At 34.1% G+C, this 20884-nt stretch overlaps 1 protein-coding gene across 7 annotated transcripts in view; it reads left to right on the plus strand.

Annotated features, from left to right (window-relative positions):
• Nucleotides 1-20884, plus strand: part of JAK2 (Janus kinase 2) — a 209385-nt gene that overhangs the window by 163793 nt on the left and 24708 nt on the right. For all 7 annotated transcript variants that reach the window (XM_037797956.1, XM_037797957.1, XM_037797959.1 and 4 more), the window contains 7 exons: nucleotides 287-421; nucleotides 5755-5842; nucleotides 12775-12902; nucleotides 13685-13823; nucleotides 15462-15613; nucleotides 15769-15919; nucleotides 16663-16799. In XM_037797956.1, coding sequence (XP_037653884.1) covers nucleotides 287-421; nucleotides 5755-5842; nucleotides 12775-12902; nucleotides 13685-13823; nucleotides 15462-15613; nucleotides 15769-15919; nucleotides 16663-16799 — 930 coding nt within the window. The remainder of the gene's footprint in view (nucleotides 1-286; nucleotides 422-5754; nucleotides 5843-12774; nucleotides 12903-13684; nucleotides 13824-15461; nucleotides 15614-15768; nucleotides 15920-16662; nucleotides 16800-20884) is intronic.

The following is a 20884-nucleotide window of genomic DNA, read 5'->3' on the forward strand; positions in this document are numbered from 1 at the left end:
ATGTAGGTAAACATTGACTATTTTTAAAAAGTGATAGTTATGGATAGTACACAGGGATTAAAAACTAGGTGAAACCAAAATATTCTTCATTCATTAATCCTTGTATGTTTTGGAGTCTCAAATGTGGGTTTAGGTTGTAAGGGAATTGCTTGTGGATTGTGTTTTTCTTTTTCTTATCCTTTCTTTTTTTTTTTTTTTTTTAAACTCTGTCATTGAATATACTTCCTAATTTTCACATGTTTCTCTGTCTTTACTCATTATTTCATTTTTCCTTTTTCTTTTAAAGAATGAAAGCCTTGGCCAAGGCACTTTTACAAAAATTTTCAAAGGTGTAAGAAGAGAAGTAGGAGACTATGGTCAACTGTACGAAACAGAGGTTCTTTTAAAAGTTCTGGATAAAGCACATAGAAACTATTCAGAGGTTTGTATGTTCTTTGTATAACTCATGTACTTTTTGATATATAAATATTTGTTCTTATATGCCCATAGCACATTCGTGTATGCAGCTTTTCAAAATTTTAACATATACATACTTATAGGCACACTATATGTATACATATATATAACAAAGACCTTTCTGAGTATGCATTCTATTGGTGTTCTAGAAAGCAATAGGATTTTTAAAATAATATTTCTAAACTACTTTTAGCATTATGTTATGAGCATTACTAATACTAAAATCTGCATGTAGTAAGGCTGTACTAACGCAGTAGTTTTCAAACTTGGCTCCCCAGAGGTTTGTGGGTTCTATAGAAGTTCCCCCACAATTTTGACTACTTTTTTTTTCTAGAAGTAATATATAAATATTTTTTAAATTTAATTTTGTTGAGATTGTTCACATACCATACAATTATCCAAAGATCCAAAGTGTGAAATCAGTTGCCCACAGTACCATCATACTGTGCATCCATCACCACATTTAATTATTTTTTCCAATTTTTAGAACATTTTCATTAGTCCAGAAAAGAAATAAAGAAAAAAGAAAACTCAATTCCTCCCCTACCCCTAACCACCCCCTGCCCTCCATTATTGATTCATAGTTTTGGTATAGTACCTTTGTTACAGTTGATGAAAGAATGTTAAAATACTGTTAACTGTAGTACATAGTTTGCAATAGGTATATTTTTCCCCATTATACCCCTCTATTATTAGCTTCTAGTTATAGTGTCATACATTTGTTCTAGTTCATGAAAGAGATTTCTAATATTTTGAAGGTAATCATGGACATTGTCCACCACAAGATTCACTGTTTTATACATTCCCATCTTCTAACCTCCACCTTTTCTTCTGGTGACATATGTGACTCTAAGCTTCCCCTTTCCACCACCTTCACACAGCATTCAGCCCTGTTAGTTATTCTCACAATAATATGCTACCATCCCTTCTGTCTGCTTCCAAACACGTGGGTTCAACCTAGTTGACCATTCTGCTCATAATAAGGAACTGCTCCCCATTCTTTAGCCTTGTTCTAGATCCTGGTATCTTATATTTCATATCTATGAGTTTACATATTATAATTAGTTCATTTCAGTGAGACCATGCAATATTTGTCCTTATGTGTCTGACTTATTTGACTCAGTGTGGTGCCATCAAGGTTTCTTCATCAATCCATTTTTTTTTAAAAGATGGTTTTGTTCACCCACCATGCTTTCCATCCTAAGTAAACAATCAGTGGTTCCCTGTATAGTCATATATTTATGTTTTTACCACCATCACCAGTATCTATATAAGGGCATCTCCATTTCTTCCACAAAGAAGGAGGAAGAGTCAAAGAAGGTAGAGAGACAAAAGAAAAAGAAAGAAAAAAAAAATGACAGCTAAAAAGCAACAAAAGGAAAGACAGAGTTAACCTAAAGTAGAATAAAAGAGTCAGATATCACCACCAATGCCAAGAGTCCCATAACCCTCCCTTATGTCCCCCTCTTAATGGCATTTAGCTTTGGTATATTGCCTCTATAACATTAAAGGAAGCATAATACAATGTTTCTGTTAACTAGAGTCTTTAGTCTGCATTGATTGTATTTTTGCCCCAATACCACCCTATTTTTAATACCTTGCAAGGTTGACATTTATTTGTTCTCCCTCATGTGAAAGCATATTTGTACATTTCATTACAATTGTTGAGCACTCTAGGTTTCACAGAGTTATACTGTCCCAGTCTTTATCTTTCCTCTTTCCTTCTGGTGTCCCACATGCTCCTAACCTTCCTCTCAACCATATTCATAGTCATCTTTGTTCAGTGTACTTACATTGTTGTGCTACCATCACCCAAAACTGTGTTTCACACCTCTCACTCCTGTCTTTTCCTATCTGTCTGTAGTACTCCCTTTAGTATTTCCTGTAGTTCAAGTATCTTGTTCACAAACTCTGTCATCGTCTGTCAGAAAATATTTTGAACTCTCCCTCAGATTTGAAGGACAGTTTTGCTGGATATAGGATTCTTGGTTTTTCTCTTTCAGTATCTTAAATATATCACACCACTTCCTTCTTGCCTCCATGGTTGCTACTGAGAAATCTGCACATAGTCTTATCAAGCTTTGTATGTGATGGATCACTTTTCTGTTGCTGCAAACGTCTTTGACATTTGATAATCTGATTATTAAGTGTTATGGCATAGGTCTATTCAGATCTATTCTGTTTGGGGTATGCTGCGCTTCTTGGATCTATAATTTTATGTCTTTCATAAGAGATGGGAAATTTTCATTGATTGTTTCCTCTATTATTGCTTCTGCCCCTTTTCCCTTTTCCTTCTGGGACACTCATGACACGTGCATTCATGCGCTTCAATTTGTCGGTCACTTCCCTGAGACGTTGCTCATATTTTTCCATTCTTTTCCCTATCTCTTCTTTTGTGTGTAGGATTTCAGGTGTCTTGTTTTCCAGTTCCTTAGTGTTTTCTTCTGCCTCTTGAGATCTGCTGTTGTATGTCTCCATTGTGTTTTTCATCTCTCGTGTTGTGCCTTTAATTTCCATAGATTCTGCCAGTTGTTTTTTCAAACTTTTGATTATATCTCAACTGTATCTTAATTGAGTTGTAAGTTTGTTCCTTTGACTGGGCCATATCCTCATTTTTCCTAGTAGTTTCCTTGTAGTTTTCTGTTGTCTAGGCATCTGGTTTCCTTGGTTACCCCAGTCAGATTTTCCCAGACCAGAACAGGTTCAGGTCTCAGAATGGGGTTATATTCAGGGTGTATCTTAGAGGAATGACAGACTTTCCTGCGAGGTCTCCAGTTGCTGTGCTTTTCCTAACCTGCCCAGCAGGTGGCACCTGTCAGCCTGTCGCTCCCGACTGGTATAAGGAGGTGTGGCCTCCTTAGTTTCTGTTTTGGCTGTTTTCCCCAGGTTCTGGGGTCTGGTTCTGAAGGGAAAGCTGGGCCCCACCTTCTTCCTCTTAGGGAAGATGCACCCCGTAGGGAGTTATCATCTGCATTTGAATAGTCTCTCTGACTCTGGTATCTCCACCCCTGTCTGGGTCAGAGTGCTGCGAACTGAAAATGGCTGTGGCCCTCTCTTCTGAGTCCTTCAGTTGAGAGAGAGAGAAAGGGACAGAAAACCCCCTTTTGGAGCCAGTATGTGGCCCCCCAGTTTCCCTCGTTGGCCAGAGGTGACATCTAGTCTTCTGGGCTCCCCCTCCCAGAACAGATGGGTCTTCTGGTTCTTTAAGGTCAGTTGTCACTAAAAGCCTCTGTCTGCTTGTTGAGGGGTTGTAGCTTATATTCACCAGTCCACATTTGTTAATTAAAACTTCAGCTGAAGCTCAGCTGGGCTATATTTGCTCACTCAGAGAGTGCTTCTAGTTTCTAGCACAGCAAGGTTTTGCAGCTTACCCTGCCATGGGGGTAGGGGGCTCTCGGCATGGTTCCGCAGCTTTTACTTACAGATTCTATGCTGCGATCTCAGGCATTGCTCCCAATCCAGGTTGGTGTGCGATGTGTGAACAGTCACAGTTGTCCCCCAGCAGTTATTCCAAATTATTTACTAGTTGTTCCTGGTTGTTTATTAGTTGTTCCAGGGGACTGACTAAATTCCACTCCTCTCTATGTGGTCATCTTGCTCCTCCTCTTAACTACTTTTTAAAAAATAAATTTGAAAGGCAATATACTAAGAAACACTCTAGGTTTGGGTGGATTGTACAGTATGTGAATATATCTCAATAAAACTGCTTTAAGAAAAAAAAAAGCCTTACTGGGTTCTATGAACATCACATAGGAAATACAAGTCTATAAATAAAGTTCAAGGCATTTTAATTCTTTTTTTGTCCTGAAATATGTACATAAGTGAAATAAATTAAACAACTTAAAAAAATTTCTGTATGACATGATAGATAGCCCTGAACTTTCTGTCTGGTGCTGAGGGAGTATGGTGGGAGTAGGAGCAGGAAGTTATTAATGGTCAAGCATCACTGTCTCATTAAAAAAACAAATAAACCACACACTAAAACATGAGTCCTGGGAAGTCTAATGTGTTTGGTTTCTGATCAACTTTTGGTTTAAGCCCTTAATCTCTGTGCAGTGGGGGGAAAACACAGAGTTGTGTGTTTTTGCTGATGCTCATTATCAATTTAGTCAGTCTTTTGGTCCACCTTTCCATCATTGCAAAGCCCCAAAATGCAAGGAGCAAGGAGAAAGAAGGATAGCAGTAATTTTTTCCTGACCATAACGGTATTATAAGTTCTTCTCATTTGAATAATCACAGCTGAAGTAGAGGGAAAAAATACCTTCTATGAAAAGAATCATAGAGACAGAAAGTATAGTACAGGTTACCAAGGGTGGCAGGAGGCAGAATAGGGAGTTAATGCTAAATGGGCATTGAGTTTCTGTTTGCAGTGATGAAAAAATTTTGGTCATGGATGATGATGGTAGTACAATATCGTGAATGTGATTAATGCCACTAAATTGTACACTAGAAAGTGGATAAAATGAGAAATTTCAAGTTGTGTGCATGTGACAACAATAAAAATTTTTTAAAAGGGAAAAAAAAACCCCACTCTGATGAAATATGGATGATTTTGGGCATCATCCAATTGTGCTAGCTAGGTAGAAAGCCAGCTGCTAGTTCCCAGAGCCCTGAGTGTATAGCAAGGAAGGCATCACCAAATATGACATGACAAACCATTTATAATTTTACGAGTGCTTCAAAGGGAGTTAATGAGAGATGATGTGAAACATGCAAGTTGAAGAATTGTACTCTAATCCAGAACACCGCACTGTTGGTGATTGTGATGGTCTTAACAACCGTACCTGGAAGTTCTAGTCAAGGTTTGGTTGAGTGAGGGTGATGTTAATTCTTTGCCAGTATCATGACATAGGTGTCATGATATTTTATCTACTACAAGACCGTTCTTAACTTTTTAGGAAGCACCATTTGATGCTCCCATCTATCTGTTTCAGCCCATGTCACTATCTCTGGTATCCACCTCTAGTATTACCTCTGCTTGCTCTTCTAGTTTTTGTGGGTCTAAGTCTGTTTGACTTGTGTCATTCATGGTATCGTATACTAATATTGTTCTCTCTCATTGCTGTTTCTATTCCAAGCTTGTGTAGGGGTTTCCTCAGAATGAACCCTAACTTCAAGGGTAATGGCAGTTGTAAGTCCCTATAAAGGGACGAAAGCACATTGTAGTCTTAACTATAGTCTTGCTAAGATTAGAAGATACATTTTTTCTATGGCAGACAGTATCTCTTAGAACTATGAATACTTATAGATAATAAACAATAATTATTTTGCATTTTTGTATGTTTTTCTTTTCCTTAGTCTTTCTTTGAAGCAGCAAGTATGATGAGCCAGCTTTCTCACAAGCATCTAGTTTTAAATTATGGAGTATGTGTCTGTGGAGAAGAGAGTAAGTAAATCCACTGGCTTCCTCATGTCTTTCTCGGAGCACCCATTGTTGTTTATTTAGGAAATTCTATTTCAGGATCATAGTAAGATATCAATATAAATCATAATTTAATAGGAGTTAAATATTGTTGAAACCAAAACAGTGTAGGAAAGGTTCAGTTACATCTTGTAAAAAAGGACATCAATGCATGAAATAAAATGCAGAAGACATGTAATATGCCTTATGTAAAATGCCCAAATAATAGAGTATTAAAATAAATAAATATGTTTTACCCTTTCCTTCAACCATAGCAATACAGATTATGGCTGGTTCAACATAACATTGGAACAATTGATTATTTCAATACAAACTCAGCCAATTCTGTGACTGCATAATTTAGAATTTTGAGCACAAAGCATATAAATGATAGACTGAATTTTTAATGGAACTGACTGAATGTTGGTACTAGATATAATCTTTGACTAAACTTAGACTGTCCATAAAAATTACCAAAGGTATAGATTGTACTACATGCTTTAATAGTATATTTTAGTGCCTCACAAAGTTTACATTCAGAAAATTGCTTATATAATTCCCCATTTTTCCACTAATAATGTGGATTAAATACACCTCTATACATTTCTTCATGTCACTGAAAATTGGCAGTCTTTTCAAAGGCAATGGTTTTCAAACCTGTTCTGTAAAGATATTTCAGAGACCACTCTGGGTATTGATGAGGTGAGAGAAAGCTAAATGCAGTGTTGATGAGTTCACCACTCGCTCCCAACCAGAGCAGTTCTGTATTTGTCTGTTTTATTTATTAATGTTTCTTATGCTTTTTCATTCTGTGGTGGGGTGGGGGAGGGAGGAGAGTATACTTCATTACAGAGTTTGAAAACACTGTTTTAGAGCATATAATCTCAGTTCTTACACTTACTTTTATACTTATTTTTTTTTATTCTGTGATACACTTTATTTTCCCACATTTAAAAATATCTGAAATTGGCAAGAATCTTAAAATTCATGGGATGCCATTGTTTAATTGGCCATGTTTTTTCTTTTAAGACAGAAAATAATGAAGCATCTGATAATCAGTGGTGTCTATGAGCTATAGTAAGTCTTACTTTCAACTTTTAGTCAGTTGCTTTTTTTGAGGAACTTAAAACTTCTTTTTGCCTCAGTATACCTTTTTTGTGGATTTACAGGACAGTTGTGCATAAAATACATGATTCCTATACACTACCCCACCACCAACACCTTGCATTGGTGTGGAACATTTCTTACAGTTGATGATAGCTCATTTTTATAATTGTACTGTTAAAGTTCATGATTTAACTTAGGGTTCACTGTGTGGTGTAGTTCCATGGATTTTTTAAAAACATTTTTATTCTCTTACCATATATGCAATCTAACATTTCCCCCTTTTAATCATATTCAGATATATCAGTGTTGTTAATCATGTTCACAGTGTTGTGCTACCATCTCCACCATCCATTACCAATACATTTCCATCATTGCTAATAGGAGCACTGTACGTTTTAAGCCTTCACTTCCCATTCCCTATCCCGACCCCATCCCCTGGTAACCTATGTTCAGATTCTGACTCAGTGAGTTTGCTTGTTCTAATTGCTTCAAATCATTAAGATCGTACCATATTTGTCCTTTTGTGTCTGGCTTTATTTCACTAAACATCATGTGTTTGGGGTTCATCCATGTTGTCACATGTACCAGAACTTCATTCCATTTTATGGCTGAATAATATTCCCATTGTATGTTTATACCACATTTTGTTTATCCATTCATTGGTTGTTGGACACTTGGGTAACTTCTATCTTTTGGCAAGCAAATAATGCCACTATGAACTTTGCTGTGCAAATATCTGTTTGAATCCCTGCTTTCAGTTCTTTTGGGTATATACCTAATAGTGGGATTACCAGATCATGAGTAGTTCTATACTTAGCTTTCTGAAGGACTGCCAAACTGTCTTCCACAGCAGCTGCACCATTTTACATTGCCACCAACAATGATGAGTGTCCCCTTTTCTCTGCATCTTCTGCAACACTTGCTATTTTCCTTTTTTTTTTTTAAATAGCAGCCATTCGAATGGGTGTGAAGTGGTATCTCATTGTGGTCTTGACTTGCATTTCCCTGATGGCTAATGATGTTGAGCATCTTTTCAAGTGCTTTCTGTATATTTGCATATCTTCTTTGGAGAGATGTCTCTTCAAGTCTTTTGTCCATTTTTTGATTGGGTTGTTTGTCTTTTTGTTATTAAGTTGGAGGATTTCTTTATATATTCTTTATATATTCTGGATATTACACCTGTATTAGATACATGGTTTCCAAATATTTTCTCCCATGATGTAGACTGTCTTTTTACTTTCATGATAAAAGTCCTTTGAGGCAAAAAGTTTTTAATTTTAATGAGGTTCTATTTATCTGTTTTTTTCCTTTGTTGCTTGTGCTTTGGGTGTAAAATCTCGGAAACCATTGCCTAACACAAGATCCTAACACAAAGATGCTTCCCTGTGTTTTCTTCCAGAGTTTGATAATTATAGCTCTTGTGTTTAGATCTTTGACCATTTTGAGTTGATTTTTGTAATTGGTATGAGGTAAGGTAAGGGTCCTCCTCCTTTTTTTTTTTTTTTTTTTTTTGCAGATGATGATCCAGTTTTCCCAGCACCATGATGAGATTATTCTTTCCCAATTGAGTGGTCTTTGCTGTCTTGTCAAAAAGTAGTTGGCCATAAATGTGAGGATTGATTTCACAATTTTTTCCGTTGGTCTCTCTGTTTGTCCTTGTACCAGAACCATGGTGTTTTTGATTACTTTGGCTTTGTAGTAAGTTTTAAGATTAGAAAATATGAGTTCTTCAACTTTATTCTTCTTTTTCAAGATGGCTTTGGGTATTTGGGCCCTTACACTTCCGTATAAATTTGATGATTGGCTTTTTCCATTTCTGCAAAGAAGTACTGGGATTGCATTCAATCTGTAAATTGTTTTGGGTAGGATTGACATCTTAACAATATTTCATCTTCCAATCCATGAATGCAGAATGTCCTTCCATTTATTTAGGTCCTCTTTGATTTCTTTTAGCAGTGTTGTTTTTTTTTTTTAATTCAGTTTTTTTGAGATATATTCAGATACCCTGCAGTCATCTACAGTGTTCAATCAGTTGTTCACAGTACCATCATATAGCTATGCATTCATCACCAAAATCAATTTTTGAACATTTTCATTACCCTAAAAAAAATAATAAAAATAAATAAAAATTAAAAAATAAAAACAAGTATAAAAATACAAGTAAAGAAAAACCCCAAAACATCCCATCCCCCCATACACCATATTATTCATTTAATTTTTATTCCCATTTTTCTATTCATCTGTCCATATACTGGATAAAGGGAGTGTGAGCCACAAGGTTTTCACAATCGTACAGTCACACCATGTAAGCTACATAGTTATACCATCATCTTCAAAAATCAAGGCTACTGGGTTGCAGTTCAACAGTTTCAGGTATTTCCTTCTAGCTACTCCTATACACTAAAAACTAAAAAGGGATATCTATATAACACATAAGAATAACCTCCAGAATGACCTCTTGACTCCCTTTGAAATCTCTCAGCCACTGAAACTTTATTTTGTTTCATTTCTCTTCTCCCTTTTGGTCAAGAAGACTTTTTCAGTCCCACAATGCTAGGTCCAGGTTCATCCCTGGGAGTCATGTCCCACGTTGCCAGGGAGATTTACACCCCTGGAGTCATGTACCATGTAGGGGGGCGGGCAGTGAGTTTACCTGCCGAGTTAGCTTAGAGGCCACATGTTAGCAGTGTTTTGTCATTTTTTGTGTGCAAGCCCTTTACATCCTTAGTTAGATATATTCCTAGATATTTGATTCTTTTTGTTGCTATTGTAAATGGAATTTTTTTTCTGGATTTCTTCTGATTCTTCATTTCTTGCATGTAGAAACACTACTGATGTTGGGGTGTTAGTCTTGTACTCTGCAAATTTGCTGAATTCATTTATTACCTTTATGAGCTTTGCTGTGGATTTTTCAGGATTTTCTGAATATAGCGTCATATCATCTGCAAATAGGGAAAGATTTACCTCCTCCTTTCCACTTGGTTGCCTTTTATTTCTATTTCTTGCCTAATTGCTCTGGCTAGAACTTCAGTATAGTGTTGAATAGCAGTGGTGACAGTATGCATCTTTTTCTTTTTCCTGATCTTAGAGGGAAAATTTTTAGTCTTTCACCATTAAGTAGGATGTTAGCTGTGGACTTTTCTTTTTAATATTGAGTAAGTTTCCTTCCATTCCTAGTGTTCTATGTGTTTTCATCATGAATGGGTGATGGATTTTGTCAAATGCCTATTTGCATCAATTGAGATGATCATGTGTTTTTTCCCTCATCCTGTTACTGTGGTACTGCATTAATTGATTTTCTTATGTTGAACCAACCTTGCATACCAGGAGTAAATCCCACTTGATCGTGGTGTATAATTATTTTTAAATGGGCTGGGTTCAGTTTGTTAGTATTTTGTTGAAGATTTTTGCATCTATGTTCATAAGAGATACTGGTCTGCAGTTTTCTTTTCTTGTAGTATCTTTATCTGGCTTTAGTATAGGGTTGATATTGGCCTTATAGAATGAATTTGGGAGTCTTCCCTCCTCCTCAATTTTTTGAAGAATTTGAGCAGAGTTGGAGTTAAGTTTTCTTGGAATGTTTGGTAGAATTCTGCTGTAAAGCCATCTGGTCCTGGGCTTTTCTTTATTGGGAAGATTTCGATTACTGATTCAATTTCTTTATTAGTAATTGGTTTGTTGAGATCTTCTCTTTCTCCTTGAGACAATGTAGTTTGTGTGTTTCTAAGAATTTGTCCATTTCATCTAGGTTATCTGGTTTATTGATGTCCTGTTGTTCATAGTGTCCTCTTATAGTCCTTTTTATTTCAGTGGTATTCAATAATAATGACCCCCTTTTCATTTCTAATTTATGTTATTTGTATCCTTTCTTTTTTTTCTTTGTCAGTCTAATAAAGGTTTGTCAATTTCATTGATCTTTTCAAAGAATCAACTTCTGGTTTTGTTGATTCTCTCTGTTGTGGGTTTTTTTGTTTGTTTGTTTTGTCTTCTATTTCATTTATCTTTGCTCTAATTTTCCTTCCTTCTGCTCACTTCAGATTTAGTTTGCTCTCCTTTTTCTAGTTCATCCAATTTTGAGGCCAGATCTCTGAAGTCTTTCTTCTTTAATAAGGGACTGGACCCAATGTGGCCTGACACAAGAGTGGGGGAGGGGAATAGGATGCCGGTTGCTGCAGAGAGAGCAATTTACTGTTCTTTAACATAATTTACCAGTCTCTTTCTCTTGATCCTCCCTGGATGTTATACAGTGTTCTGGCTTCTGGATTTTCAAAATATTTATTTCAGACAGTTCCAGCCTGTTTAATAGTCATTTTGGTACAAGGACTGAGTCCTGAAGCTCCCTATTCTGCCATCTTTCCACAATTCTCGATGGCCAATCTCAATATACCTTTTATATTGAAAGTATTATACCAGAACTTATTTTTCTGCTTATTCCTTTGTGAACAGTGCCACATAGAAATAGTTGTATTAAACTTTTACTCATTGTGACTCCTAGATCTTTTTTACTTTTTGACATTTGCCCTGACATAAATTTTTGTGCCGCCAGTTGTTAATATTAGCATGTGGGTTGTTCTCCCAGTTAACTATGTATAGCAACACTTTCATCAGTAATTTTTTTAGCATCATCCAAAGTCATCTTTTTCTACTAAGAGTTATTTTATACCAAGTGAAAACTAAGTAATTTTAATATTAGATCATGCAGACTAACAAGCAGAGATTAGATACAGCATTAATTTTAAAGCAAATATATTTTATTATTAGTCTTTTGTTTTATTTTGGGTGCCACATACATTTAAAGGCATGTGTGAAGCATAGGTTTATATAAAGTCCTACTTGAAGTATAGGCATTTATTAACTTATACATCCATGATACCATGTGTAAAGCTTTTACTTGAATTTTTGTTGTCTTAATTTTTTCTCAATTTTTCCTTAATTTTCATTAAAAACAAAACCTTTTTTTCTCATTTATGTAACTTACTGTGAATGCTTTAGGAACAACAGTCTCTCTTAATAAATTTAGACTTGTTGCACTCACTCTATTTCAAATTATAACTAGAGGACTATAAATAAACCCTTAAGTCACTTATTATACAATGTGGCTTTATGTAGAAACAGTTTTGACTTCCTGAAATTTGTTCAATACTAACAGTATTGAGAAGTTTTATCTCTGCCTCAAAATAGATAGGACTGTTTTTGGAAACAAACACCTGTGTTTTTTGGTGATTTCTTAATTAAATTTTTAAAAAAATAAGTAGTTTTAAACACAGAGCAAGCAATGCAAAACACTAATCTTTGCTTTTTTGCAGCATAAATTAAAAGGGTGAATGGAGTTACAGCTCATATTCTTTGTGCCTATAATAGAATGAACATTGCTATTAATTTTTATGTGTGGAAGAAGAATTTCAGGAAGGTTTGAATGTCTAAGTAGTTTAGTAGAAGAGAAATTAACTTTATGAGACATTTTCATTTGTTTCAAAAAAGCTGTCATAATTCGGTGCTAATACATAGTGGTGTGCTGGAGAATACGATGTATCTATTTCTACCTTTCTGTCTCTCTGTCTTACAGCATCATCTATGTCATCATCTATATCATTGTTTATACTCCTCTCTCTTGCTGTTGAGAATAAACTAAAAACAAAAAATACAATGGTGTGCAACCATTAAGTTTTCTTTAAAGTGAATTTTGTTTAATTTCTTTTATTTACCTATAATATTCCATACATAACTATAAATAAATTTATAAAAGTTTTAAATTATATATATTTTTGTTGTATGTATACTTCAGCTTTATTATTGTTATTTTAATGCAGATATTCTGGTTCAGGAATTTGTAAAATTTGGATCTCTAGATACATATCTGAAAAAGAATAAAAATTCAATAAATATATTGTGGAAACTTGAAGTGGCTAAACAACTGGCATGGGCCATGCATTTTCTAGTAAGTAATTAGTATATTCTTTTATCAGAAACTTACCATTTTATTCTATGAAGAAGTGTAATTATCTTAGGTGGGAACTTCAAGAGAGAAATCTGTAAAGGGATACTGAGTCATTTACAATAATGTCTTGATGAAAATGATCATTTTATGCATATTTTTGTTTGTTTATATAAAGTCACATTTGAAAGAAGTAGTTTTGTCATACCATCAGTCTCTTAGAACTGCTGGTGGACAACCTGTAGTTTGTCTGACTTTGGGTTAGGGAATTTAACCCCATGCAGAAACGTTGTACTAACTATGGATAGCAAAAAAAGTCCAGCTTGTTATGGTATTTGTAGGCAGTTGGACATTATATTCAGTGAGAGCGCAGTATTGCCAGAGAAGCAGAATACCAGAGGGCTTGCCAGTGATAAGTGGAGCATTCAGCCCTCTCAAAAGGGTCTATATCCTGCTGAACAGAAACCATATTTCTTAGTCAGCTACCATTGAGAAATGCAAACCATTTTAAATCTCAGCTTTAAAGAGTGAAGTGGTATTGGGTGATTTTAATTTACTCATTTCATCATTGTTATAGATTATTGTGTCTTTTAAACTTTAAAACAGGAAGCATAGTGTTGCCATAAAATTTTCTATTATTTTCCCAAAGTATGCCTCCTAATTAATGTTTACTATATTGTCTTACATATTTTTATTTTTTAAATCTGTTTTGGGGCCTTGAACATATTAAGTTCTCAAATATTTTTGGATTGATATTTGTATGTTTTTGTATTTAATTTTAATAGGAAGAAAAAACCCTTATTCATGGGAATGTGTGTGCCAAAAATATTCTGCTTATCAGAGAAGAAGACAGGAAGACAGGAAATCCTCCTTTCATCAAACTCAGTGATCCTGGCATTAGTATTACAGTTTTGCCAAAGGACAGTAAGTTCTATAGGGACTGTATTCAACTTTTAATAAAATTCTTTATTTGGAGAGTAGCTTAAAAAACATGTTGTTATTTTTTTCTCATACTCTGTTTTATTGATAGGTTCTTGTTTAATAATAAAATCTAGCTATCATTTTTAGCAATCTGAGTAACAATTACATCCTAGTTTCTGTCCCTTTATTCTTTTTTATAAGCATGTCACCATGTCATCACTGTGAGATGATTTTTAAAGCAGTTTTACTCTTTAATTATGCATGAAAGGTAGAAATTTATCTTTTTTTATGTGAAATTCCCTAATATCATTCTTTGAACCACAAGTATATTTTTAAGATGTTTTTTCCTGTAGACATGAAATAAAAATTTAAGATATATTATTTAGTTTGAGATTTTGTCTCATTTAAATATTCAACTAATTCTTTTTAAAACTTTTTAACTCTTTTTTTGTTTATGTTTTATTTAACACAATTAGTTAAAAGTAAAAATTTAGACTGAAAGTGAATGCATTTTTTTGGTCCAAATTATGATGTAGTTGTATTCCATTATCTTAGCTAATTTCTCTAATTGACTGTTCTAAATTTAGATTCTAAATTCATCAACTTTTGTGCATTTGATATATAGTATCCTATTTGAGCCACAAGTTACTTAAATTGATGGTTTGCATTGATAGGAAAGACAGCAATTATAGGCAGTAGTTTAGGGCAGAAGATGTTATGGGATCTTAGATCTGGTACTCGAGGAAATTTTACCCTTTGGAATGAGAAGTGAAGACTGAGAGAATGTATTCTTCTGGTGGAGGAGAAAGGAACCAATGTCTTCTTTAATCTCTTGATTAAACAGTAAAAAATATTCACATTGCTTTACCAAAATATACCAAAAGATGTAATATATTATTCTTTATTCTTACTTATTTATTTCTGCCAGAATACCAGAAGATACAGTTATATAGTTATATATTTATCTATATATACTTATATAGATATTGTAACTTCTTTTCTTGAATACCATCTTTCTCACAGGGTCAAAGATTACAGAACCTTTACTTAGGAAATTACATGATCTGAGCATAACCCCCTGAATCAATTTTGTACCCAGAATGTCTTGGTATAATTTAGTCATCCATCTGCCATAGTTATAAATATTTTAGTCCCAGGATTACCACTGCTATTGAATTGTTAGAACAGCTCTGAATGATGTAATATTACTTTTACTTCTTACATATTTAAAAAAATACAAAAAAAATCAGCAAAATTTGGGACAAATTTTATAGAAAGTGGTTTTTAAATGCAGAATTAATGGGAAGGGTTGGGACTTGGGATTCCAGTTGAGACAGTGTGGTTTAAGGGACAGTTTAGTTGATCCAGGGTTAATTGTACAGGATTCTAATCCTATCTGTGTCAATTGTGTGATGTTGGCCTCAATCTTTATGGATCTCAATGTCATCATTGTTAAAGTTGGGGAGTTGAATTAGATGATCTCAATGGTCCCTTCCAACTCTGAAGCACTCACACAAACACACAACAGATAATTTTTTTTTAAATGCTGATTATTCAAATGAGTTTGAAAATTATCTGTGTATGGAAGAAGGGTTTACTTGCGGGGCCTATTTAACCATATGTTGTTCCTATCATTTAAAGTTCTTCAGGAGAGAATACCATGGGTACCACCGGAATGCGTTGAAAATCCTAAAAATCTTAGTTTGGCAACAGATAAATGGAATTTTGGTACCACTTTGTGGGAAATCTGCAGTGGAGGAGATAAACCTTTGAGTGCTCTAGATTCTCAAAGGGTAAGTTCATATAGACTATGAAGTTAAAATTACTCTTTCTGTGATCCTTCATATTTCTTTCACATGGTTTAATTTTGGTGGCCAATTTACTTTTAAAAAGAAGGTTGGTATGGCATTGCACAATTCACTCTCAATATGTGATTCTTTAATTATAGAAGCTACAGTTTTATGAAGATAGGCACCAGCTTCCTGCACCAAAGTGGACAGAATTAGCAAATCTTATAAATAATTGTATGGATTACGAACCAGATTTTAGGCCTTCTTTTAGAGCAGTCATACGAGATCTTAACAGTTTGTTTACTCCAGGTATGTATTGATCAAATGATCGTATTGATTCTCCAGCTATCTTTCTATCTTTGTTGTATTTAAGGAATCTTTGCTAACTTTGTAACGCCTTTCAAGAAGTTCCTTGGTGTCTTTTAGACCCTCTTAATTTATGATGTGCATGAGACTTTCTGTATTTTTAAAATATTATTGTCTCTAGTCTCCTTGATTGAGCAGTCTTTCCATTTTTAGAAGAGGCCTTTCTCCTTCTAATTTTAATTTGCCAGTTAATGAGTAATATACTATAGAAAGATTAATTTGCTTAATTGAGATTTTTAAACTATTCTTTGTTTTTCTTTAGTTCCTGTATATGTTTTATAGTTGATCAATTTTCTAAATATTAGCTGGATTTGTTTTTGTTTGTTACCTCCTCCTTTAGAGTTTTGAGCTAAATATATATGAGTTAATCCATAGAGGTACTTCCTGCTTCAGTACTACTCACCATTCTGACCACCAAAATCAGAATATAACCATATTTTATGAATATTAAAACTATATTGGAAAGTAATCATTTATCCTTTGCAGAATTTTTTTGAAAACCTATCAGATTATGGGTAATAATTGATGACTCCCATTAGTCTAATCTAAACTATTTTAAAGTTTCCCCTGAATCATTTAATATTTCCAACTCAATGTGATTGTTTTGGTCAGCTTGAATGCATATCTGTTTGACCCAGGGAATGTACCTTGCCAGCCTAAGGTAGTAATATTCTTTATTCCTTCAGATTATGAATTATTAACAGAAAATGACATGCTACCAACTATGAGGATAGGTGCCCTAGGTTTTTCTGGTGCCTTTGAAGACAGGGACCCTACACAGTTTGAAGAGAGACACTTGAAATTTCTACAGCAACTTGGCAAGGTAAGCTGTCAGAAGTTTTTAAAATAAAGTACAATCACAGAACATTATAGTTAGAAAAACAAGTTTACAGATTCTCTAAAGTTGTCTTTCCACAAAATTTTAAGCAGTGTTCATAGGAAAAAGGATTAGATATCAGATGTTGGAAATTCAGGGTTAAATAAACAGCTTTCTTTACTAAAGAACATTTAGAGCCTTTAACACGGAGCATACATTTGACACCTTCAGGAGGATGATAAGGCAGTATTTCCCAAATTGATTTGACCATGGGACTCTTTCTTGGTAGAGGGAGCTTTAGTGTATGAAATAGAAAAAGAAACACTTAAGTCTTTCTGTCTGCCATTCTGCTTCCTCTTACCTTAGTCATCTCAAGGAGAAATAATCTGACTGTGTGGAGTCTAGGATGTTGACTAGACCATATTCACTAGCAGTCAGTCTCTGTGTATTAAAAGGTCACACAGTTATGCATAGTCTACATATTGTAAGCAAGACCAGGCAGTCTCAGTCCTTAGCAGACCCAACCGTAATGGTAAGCTCCCTCCTTTTCTTAAGAATGCTAGTATAGGGTTCTTTGCCATGTGACCTCCTGACTTGGATTTAGGCAAGGTTGCCATGTGAAGGCTTCAGTTAGGCCTTGAAGTTAAGCTAATATTCCAATCCAGCTTTACCAGAGCTAAACATTGGGGGTTATAGTAAGCATTAACCTAGCTATATTAATACTTTTCCATTGTTCTTTCTTTGTAAAATATCCTCAGGGATATAGCAATGGCAAGAAAAAAAATCTAGTATTTGGGTATATTAGTTATCTATTGCTATGTAATAAATTACATCAAAACTTAGAAGGTGAAAGCAACAAACTTTATCTCTCGGTTTCTATGCATCAAGAATCCAGACACGGCTTAGCTGGGTGGTTCTGGTTCAGGTTCACTCCCAAGAATCAAAGTGTCAGCCAGGTACCCTGCAGTCTCACCTGAAGGTCCCACTGGGAGATGAATTACTTCCAAGCTCATGCATCACATGGGCCTCTCCACAGGACTGCCTCACAACATGGCAGCTGAGAGAGAGCACCCAAGATGGAAGGCCTTTTTATAGCCTAATCTCAATGACATCTCATCACTTCTGCCTAATTCTGCTCACTAAGAGAGTCAATAAACCCAGCCTACACTCAAGGGGAAGGCATTACAAAAGAGTATGAGTGCCAGAAACAGAGAACATTGGGAGATATCTTAGAGGCTGCCAACTACACCTTGGCCATAATTCTATGTTTATAGCATCAATTTCTTAGAAGTATGCAATGTCCCAAAATTTATTAGCTCACAGAAGCCTTTTCTTCCCCAAAACAATTATCTATTGACATCTAATAGAATGTTCTCCAGAACAGTTTGGGATATAATGCTTTAGACTTACTACTTTTCATTCCATGATGAGAAAAATCAAGGTCCAGAGAAGTTAAGTAACTTGCCTACAGTCACACAGCTAGATATTAGCAAATTTGAGATGAGAACCTTTGTTTCCCTATTCCTAGTTCCATGCTATTTCTACTGTCCTACATATGTATTTGATTTTGTTTGTGTGAGTATGCTTTGTTACAGTATTACCTTCTGTTATCTGTTCAGGGCAAATCATATAAAGTTGTCTCATTAAGATACAGAGAAAATAATTTTTTAATTCTCACTTAGGGATTTTATTTTGGTCAAATAGCATGCAACCAGTTATTATGGAAAGTATAGAAATTAGTGTAATGTGACTTGTTTGTGTATTTATTGTCTTGATTTGTTTTTAGTTATATACAAATGTTTTCATTACCAAAAACACTGTTTATTAGATTAGTGACCACAATCACCAATTACAAAATCATGAAAGCCTTTAAAAATTATTCTGTCTGTGATTCTGAACAGACTGATTTCTCTACTCCTTAGATCCACTCTTTAAAATTATTATATCTCTGAGACTTTTTGGTAGAAAAAAAAGCTCAACTTATTTTAAGTAAAAGGAAGCAATTTAACAAAATTTTATCAGTTTGAATTGATAGGGAAGTTTTAATTAGCTTTTTATTTTCTTCATACTTGTATCTTTCTTCAACTTTTAATATGAACCTGTAATATTTGTATGATTAAAGCCTTTTTTCCATTTTCTAGGGAAAAAACAATGTTTCAAATTCCAAAATCCAGACTGAAAAACCATCCTCAGCTGCTAGAGTCAGAACTTTAAAACCAGTGGATTAAAATCTAAAGGGCACCCTAAGGAACGAGACACTCTTTGGAAGGGTCTGAAATACTTCCAAAGTTTTTGTTTTTCTTCTGAAATGATGTGATTTTTAACTTCCCAAATATTTGAGTCCCTACTAAGTGCCATCTAAAGGGCACCCTAAGGAACGAGACACTCTTTGGAAGGGTCTGAAATACTTCCAAAGTTTTTGTTTTTCTTCTGAAATGATGTGATTTTTAACTTCCCAAATATTTGAGTCCCTACTAAGTGCCATGTACTCCATGGTCACTGTGGGTATGGGATATAGTCACTGTCTCTAAAGAGCTTATAACTTAGTTGGACAGGTGGATAGCAAGCTAACAATTACAGAACAGTGATGTGTATACTTTATTTAAATTTCTCACAGTTTCTAAGATTTCCAAAAATTTGAATTGGTACAGCTGTCTACATTGCAGTATTTTATGCATATTCATGATGTATTTAAATATTGTTTTTGAGATATCATATGGTTTCCTAATTACAAGCTGCTTTTCCACATAAAATTCCATTAATATGTCCCTTACTTAGTTTTGTTTATTAGTTTTAATGAATTTTTAAAAGGCAGGATGTACCACTCAGTTGTTATTTAGTAATTAATGAAAATTTGTTTAGAATTATCATGAAAGTATTCCTAAGTTAAATGGTTTTGCAGTGAATTTTATTATACCTAACTATACTAGCATATTATAAAATTATTTTCAGAAATATAATCTGGTATTATTAGGATATGATTCTATTTTCTAGAGAATTCCTAAAATCTCATTAATTTGGACTTAACTAATTCAGTATTTCCCGTAGCCCAAACTCAACTAGATTTAAGTGATATCACTTGCTTGTAAGGTGCTTTTATATGAGAATTAATATTTAGATGTATAAACCATATAATGAAATATGGCACAAATCTTCATATATTAATAGAGGTTACATAGAAAAAGTAGCTTTAAGTTAAAAAACTCCCTTCAGATTTATGATTTACTATTACTTATTCAGGCTACTATTTTAATTAGTGGAAATTGCTGATGCAATGCTGATTGCATTATTTTCTAAAATAAAATATTTGTATTTCCTTAAAACATAATTATAATTTTCCCCTTCTCATTTATAGGTAATCAAAATTGTGTATTTTGCTGTTAGTCACTTTATTAAATGGCAAAGGGCTTTTTCCTAAGTTGATATTTAAACTGATTTGGGGACAGAAATGAATTAGGAAGAAATGGAATATTTCTAACAGCCCCATCTCACCTTAAGCTTTCCAACATTTTTTGAGAGTAAATATTTCACACAACAAGAGTATACATCTTACAGCTTTTGATGGTGCTTTAAGAAACAAAGAGCTTTTAATCTCAAATTATTGGTGAACTTTTAGTGATTGTCCTTTTTAAAATAATAATTGATAATGTTAAAGAATAAATTAACCCTTTCTAAATAGTGAAAATAAATCTATCTCTTTATATAGAGTGTTATAATAATCTTTAAATTTGCTTTTTAAAAAATCAGAGCCTCCCTTACCTAGAATTCTGTTTTTATAGATTATAGTATCTCTCCCACATCACAATTTTATCTTCTTAAATCAACTAAAATTTTAGGCTTTCACTTTTAAATAGTTTTAAATATCTTATCCTAAGCATATTCCTGATAAAAAGGGAAATAGAAATTTCTATTTATGTTTAGTCTTTCCTCACATAGTAAGTGCAGTATTAGTGTTATCTATTATTATCTATGCCATACCCTAAAATGTCTCCAGCTATCATTGATTATTCTATTTTCTAGAAGCCTATAGCATTTATTTTCTCTTCCACACAGTTTACTCTAGATCATGGGTTTTTTTTTCAAACTTTAAA

Source organism: Choloepus didactylus, chromosome 10 (genome assembly GCF_015220235.1).
Source record: "Choloepus didactylus isolate mChoDid1 chromosome 10, mChoDid1.pri, whole genome shotgun sequence".
NCBI classification, from domain to species: Eukaryota; Metazoa; Chordata; class Mammalia; order Pilosa; family Megalonychidae; genus Choloepus; species Choloepus didactylus.